General features: G+C 40.5%; 1 protein-coding gene across 1 annotated transcript in view; it reads right to left on the bottom strand.

Moving 5' to 3' along the window:
• LOC121370529 overlaps nucleotides 1-6,024 on the bottom strand; it is an 8,292-nt gene extending 2,268 nt beyond the window's left edge. The window contains exons 1-2 of the mRNA XM_041495822.1: nucleotides 5,894-6,024; nucleotides 1-4,040 (exon numbers count right to left, since the gene is read on the bottom strand). The exon at nucleotides 1-4,040 is cut by the window's left edge and continues 2,268 nt beyond it. Of these exons, the coding sequence (XP_041351756.1) occupies nucleotides 1-3,895 (3,895 nt within the window). The 5' untranslated portion in view covers nucleotides 3,896-4,040; nucleotides 5,894-6,024. The remainder of the gene's footprint in view (nucleotides 4,041-5,893) is intronic.
• Nucleotides 6,025-6,829: the final 805 nt, after the last annotated feature.

The raw sequence follows: 6,829 nt of genomic DNA, 5'->3' as shown, positions 1-6,829 counted from the left end.
ATCTGTAGTCCTTGTCAATAGTGCTTCTGCCTTCAGAAGTTGTGTCTCTCTGAGATAAACTGATACCATGCGTATGTGCAACACTTTCACACTCATCATCAGTCGTTGTTTCTTCAATAATGGTGTCGATGTGGCTACGAATATCATCTGACGGATAGTCCATCTCCTGGATGGATTCTGCGAGATGGCTTCCCAACACAGAACCTTCAGCTAATCTTTCGTCTTGCACACTCCCTTCAGCCGGCGATTCTCTTAATGTAGTATCTATTTTAGATATTATACTCCTGTCTCCAGCCGAGGACGTCATGGACCTTTGAGCTCCTTCAAAACGGCGAATGTTTTCATCAACAGGACGGATTGTTTCAGTATTATCTTCATATCGCTGATTTGTTACTAGTGTACCACGACTACCTTGTGATCTTATTTTAATACTTGGAGAAAGAGATCTTGACGTCGATCGTTGTGAACCTTCAAAACGGCTGATGTTTTCACCAAAGCTACCAGAGGGTGCTCTTACTGCAGTATCTGTACGAGATATCACACTCCCTCCTCTTGCAGAGGACGCCCTTGACCTTGGCGTTCCTTCAAAATGAATAATTGATTCAGGGCTGATTTTTGGCCTTTGAGAGTCTTCAAACTGGCGAATTCCTTCACCAACAGGTCTGCGTTTTGGCATTGTCGAGTCTTCAAAACGAACTATGTTTTCACTAACAGGGTAGAGTGTTTCAATAATTTCTTCGTGCTCTCTTGCATGTCTTTGATTTGTTGCCAGTGTGCCACGACTATTTTGTGATTTTGTTTTAATACTTGGAGAGAGAGATCTTGCTGTCGATCGATTTGATCCTTCAAAACGGCGGATGCTTTCATCAAAGCCATTTGAGGGTGCTCTTACTGCAGTATTTGTACGAGATATCACACTCCCTCCTCTTGCAGAGGACGCACTTGACCTTGGCGTTCCTTCAAAATGGATAATTGATTCAGGACTGATTTTTTGCCTTTGAGAGTCTTCAAACTGGCGAATTCCTTCACCAACAGGTCTGCGTTTTGGCCTTTGCAAGTCTTCAAAATGACGAACATTTTCACCAACAGGGTAGAGTGTTTCAAAACTTCCTTCATGCCCACTTACAGATCGCGTAATATTTTTTCTCGATATTATACTTGTGTCTCTTTGAGGTGAAGAAAGTCTTGATTCTGTTTCTTGTGGTCTTGTTATGATGCTTGGAGAGTAAGACACCGTTCGTTGTGATCCTTCAAAACGGCGGATTGATTCAGGGCTGAGTTTTGGTCTTTGAGAGTCCTCAAAACTGCGAATGTTTTCATCAACAGGATAGAGTGTTTGAATACTATCATCATACCCCATTGCATATCGCTGATCTGTTGCCAGTGTACCACGACTATCTTGTGATCTTGCTATGATACTTGGAGAGTAAGACACTGCTCGTTGTGATCCTTCAAAACTGCGAATGTTTTCATCAACAGGACAGAGTGTTTCAAAACTATCTTCATACCCTATTGCATATCGCTGATCTGTTGCCAGTGTGCCACGACTATCTTGTGGTTTTGTTATGATAATCGGAGAGTATGACACCGTTCGTTGTGATCCTTCAAAACGGCGGACTGATTCAGGGCTGATTTTTGACCTTTGTGATTCTTCAAAATGGCGAATTCCTTCACCAACAGGTCTGCGTTTAGGCCTTTGAGATTCTTCAAAACGGCAAATATTTTTACAAAAATTGCTTGAGGAATGAATAATTCCTTCACAAGTATCATCAAATGTACTGTCTTGTGTAGACCTCATACTCCTGTTTCCTGGAGAGGAAGCTGTTGAACCTATTACCCGTGATCCTTCAAACTGTCTAACTCGACTGCTTACAGGCCCTTTCGCACATCTTCTGTGATCGTTTGTCAATGTAATATCTCTTCTTGATATTATATTTCTGTCCCCAAGTGAGGGGCAAGGCACTGACTCCTCTATTTCTTCCTCCTCAGTGTATTCGCCTGTGTCATCATCATCAAAAGGCATACACTCAGGTATGTACTGTTTTGTAATTCTTTTGTGATCACGTTTCAACGTAATGTGTTGCTTAAATGACATCGTCTTGCCTGTTAGATTAGAATGCATTGGAATGATTTCTTTTGAGTCCCCAATTTGACTGACTTCATATTGTGATCTGTCACCATGGGTAGTCTCTTCCTCTTCCGAGTCTCCTACATGGCTGACCGCTTCTTCTTCAGAGTCTCCAAGATGTCTGACTGCTTCTTCTGATCCTCGAAAATGGCTGGCTGTGTGACTACCTTCTGCAGGCCTACTTACACGTCTGTATTCATTCAGCATTCTATTACGAGAGTCTGAGAGCGAGTCCTGTCTTCTAGATATTATACTCGTGTCTCTTTCAAAGGGAGGTGGTGTCAAAGTTTCTTCGGTCAAAGCTTCCTGTGATTCGTCTGCAGAAGTAATTGTATCAAGACTTTCTGAAGGTCTATTTACAGGAGGATATTCCTTTGAGAAGGTTCTTCCATGGTTGCCTGTCAGTGTTATATATTTTCTTGATATCACTCTGTCACGTACAGGTGATGTTGGTTCTGTTTCTTGTATTGGCTCTTCATACTTGCTGATTGGTACATATTTTGTTGAAGAATACATTGGTTTTGTTCCACCAGAAACAGATTTTGTTCGTTTCACGGGAACTGTAATTCTTGTGTCTATGTGTTTAACATTTACATTTGGCCTGACATCAAGCTTGGATACTACTGTCTTCTCGCCATCGTGTTTTATTTCAGAAGTGTATTTATAGTTACTGGATTTTTCGTGTGTGTCTTGCAGTGAGGATTTTCTAACTGCTTCAGCAATATCTTCAACTGAGTCACAAATGGCTCGTTTGGCTAAATCTACAGCAGTCTCGTAGACTTCTGTAGGGATTGTTCGCGATTCCCCTCCTAATTCTGTAAATTCTAAATTAAGTTTTTTACTCTCTATATCTTGCATAGCATTTGTGATGGTCCTGTTAACGATGTCTCCAATCACTCCGGACAACATTGCTTCGTCTACTGCGCATATTCGTTGACATCTGCTTATCTTGTCCTGCAGGCAAGCCAGCTCTTTCTGTATTTCAGAGACGGCCGTACCCATCACTTCCTCTGCCAGCCATAGAGCCTTTGCAGCCACAACACTCTCGTAACCTTTGATGCTTCTCTCAAGATCATCCAGTTCCTTCTTCCTGAATTCGGATTCCATATCGGTTAGAACAGTGTCAGTAACGATCTGTACCAGTCTTTGAGACTCCGCTTCATACGGGTTAGAATCCTCACACCGTCTCTCATAGCTATCCTTGTCTCTGTCCCGTCTCGTCCTTCTCTTAGCTCGGTTCTCGCTTTTGACGACCTCCTGTTTCAGTCTTTTCTTTGTTCCTCTGGATATCTCCTCCATATGCTTTTCTTTGCATTCCATTTCTAGAACGATTCGCAACTCTTCCTGTGATGTTTCAATAGCCCATTTAGAAAGCATATTTGCAGCGTCGATAATCTCGGACGTATTGTCCTGATTCGACGCATCGTAATAAATCGATTCAAGATGCTTTTCTTCTTCGTCTACACATGATTTCCCGTCTCCCGTGGCACGTTCGTGACGAACGTCAATATTACGAGTGGCTCTGGATGTTTTTTTCTTCCCACTCCTGCGAGCTGCAGCTGGCTTCCGTATGATGTAAGCGTGTGGAGATATGTACATGTATTCGTCTGCGTTCACGTATGAACTCTGCCCGTCTTCATCCTCCGCCTGCATGATTGCAGAATCAAAGGCGTAGGCTACGATGCTCTTAGCAGTGTGCTTGAGGATGTTCTGAAATCTACGTTTTTTCTTGCGTGTGTATACAGAACAGCCAGTCCTGTGAGGCATCGTTTAGGAGCATCTGAAGACGAGAGGTTCTCTGTAGCCCATGTGTTGCGTCTGTCTGTTGCTGTTAATCGTGTCTCCAGCGTGCAGAGTGATTTAAATTAGAAGATCTGGTACAGAGGTTCCACGTGGAAGATCTTGTGCAGCTCTGAAAAGAAAATTAAGACTCGGACATTAAAGGTGCATTATTGTGACACTTAATTCGAGAATATCACAATGGAATCAAGCAGACAATATGACATATTTTTGTTAACTTTCCACTTGTAGCCAAATCATTTTAGGAATTGTTTGAAAGGAGTACCCTGTCAGAAGGAAGCAAACCCCATGCTCTCTCTCTCTCTCTCTCTCTCTCTCTCTCTCTCTCTCTCTCTCTCTCTCTCTCTCTCTCTCTCTCTCTCTCGCCGCATCCAGTCTACATGAGCCGTTACTCACTGAATTACATCCATGTTTAATTTACTAATTTACTAATTTCATTTTATTTCAACTTATTTTCGTACTTATATCCAATTAAGGTTCAAGCACGCTGTCCTGGGCACACACCTCAGCTATCTGGGCTGTCTGTTCAGGGCAGTGGATTAGTTGTTAGTTGGTTAGTGGTTAGTGAGGGAGAAGAGGGTGTAGTGGCCTTACACCTACCCACTGAGCTCTTAAGAACTCGCTCTGGGTGGGAGCCGGTACCAGGCTGCGAACCCTGTATCTACCAGCCTTATGTCCGATGACTTAACCATGACACCACCGAGGCAGGTCAGGTCAGGTCAGGTCAGTGTTTAACGTGCACCTTCAGAACAAGCTGTTGTAGCGCACGCCTGTCTTGGATACAGGTGCCGGCCTCGGCTGGCTCTTCTGCCCAGGACAGGGGGTGGGGTGGAGAGGGCGACCGCCTGCACCGGCAGCCCGACCGGGGTCAGTAACAAGCGGAGGGTGGGTTATGGGTGTTATGGAATTTGGAATGTCCCGTAGGATTAAAGCCAAATGGAAAGGGTGCGCAGTTTGTATGAAAGAAATTAGGCGCAATTTTGAACGGTCCGCCGAAAGCGGTCGGTATATTTTGTTTTTGTTATATGTATATAGTGACTCCTCTGATGCTACCGGATGGTGGCCTTGAGCGAAATAAAGATCTGTTCTGTTCTGTCAGTTAATTTGTAGTTACTATAAAATATACATGTACAAATAGCGAAATGTGATACTTGCAACTTTGAGTGAGAATGTACCTTTAAAGAGGTTACTCTGAGTTAGCTGTCATTGAAACGTGTTTTCAGTTAAAGGGACATTCCTGAGTTTCCGACTAATAAAATATCTCTACGATTAAACTTACATATTAAATCTATTTTCTTGTTTTGAATATCAGTGTCTATATATTCAATGTGTTTCTGGTCGTCTAAATATTTGTAAGAAGCCCAAACTGGATTTTGTCTTCAAATAATTTTGTACGAACGAAAAAACATTATTTTAGGAAATAAAATGAAATTTAACCTAGTATAAATATTACAACGACCAGAAACACGTTTAATATAAAGCCACTAATATTTTATGCAGAAAAATATATTTCAATAAAAAGTTTCTGTTAGTCGATAACATCTTAAAAATTGCAGCAAACTCAGGAATGTCCCTTTAACACATAGCATTTTTAACAATTAAAACAACATACACATGTATTAAATACATTTCCTTAAATAAAATATCAACATCTGTATATATAATATGCTTCTTGTTATTCTAATGTTTATAATAGCCCAAACCGTATTTTACCTACAAATAATTTCAATTTTTTTTTATTATGTTAAGAAATAAAATTAAATTTGAGCTACTAGAAACATTAGGACGACATTCGATACACAGAAACTGATATTATGAGCAATAAGCTGTATTAAAATGTAACTTTTACTTGTTAAAAATGATTTATTATTTGGAAAAACTTATATATTACAATGGCTGCAAACTAAAGACAGTTCCTTTAAAAGCATTAAGTTGAATGTTATGAGTTCTACCGCTGTTGGCTACCTGGGACATCGGGCGTTCGGATCCTTGTTGGAGCTTACGTGTGCAGGACGTCTAGATTATGGTAGCCCCACTACCATGGCTAGTGATATTCAATGATGGGCTGGTAAATAACTACCATTGCCATGCCCGTCGGCTAGTGAAAAAAAAAAGTTGTCAAATGCTGCATTTAAGTATATTTTGTAAATATGGATATCCTGTCCCCACCCCCATCCCCCATCCTTAGTGTTTTTAAGCTCCTTTTCCCTCTTTAGGCGACATTATTACTATTAGTAAAATTGTATTAACTTAAAGTAAAGTAGGGCTAGTGAATTTTTAATCGTGGCTAGTAAATACGTATTCAAAATCACTGATCCCATGGCTGGTGGATTTTATATATACATTAAAAAAAAAGAGTCTAGAAGCCCAGCCCTGGGTGTTTAATTAGTACCACTCGACTGAAGGAGTCACACCTAGTGTTGTCGTATAGATATATAATAATTGTATATCGAGGATAATAAACGAGTTACCAGTTATTATCAAATTTATGTCCCGAGTGAAATAATGTTCAGTTGTCACGAGCTTTAGCACATGCACGAAGGCCAACCTGTATAGAAACGATGTAAACCACTTTACGCACTGTTCTGAGAATTACTATAGCTTTGTAATTTAATCACTTTCATAGATAATTTTCAAAAACAAAGTTCTCTTTATTCTGCTACAAAATCTATAATGAATTGCATTAAAATGACATTTTGTTATAAATTTAACACCAAAAACAGACAGCCGTAAACGCAAACTCTTTAACCTACATGACGTCATTTTGTGTGTTTGTCAAATCGTGATGACGTCATATTTAGTACCGACAAGGTTATGGGTTTGTAAGCGTCAAATTGTCCAATAGTATTGTTCGTTAGACCAATGCAGAATATTTCTCACTGAGAAAATATGGAAAATATT

This window comes from Gigantopelta aegis, chromosome 1, assembly GCF_016097555.1.
Source record: "Gigantopelta aegis isolate Gae_Host chromosome 1, Gae_host_genome, whole genome shotgun sequence".
In the NCBI taxonomy this organism is placed as follows: domain Eukaryota; kingdom Metazoa; phylum Mollusca; class Gastropoda; order Neomphalida; family Peltospiridae; genus Gigantopelta; species Gigantopelta aegis.
The sequence above is the reverse complement of the archived record's forward strand: the minus strand, read 5'-3'. Positions and strand labels throughout refer to the sequence as shown.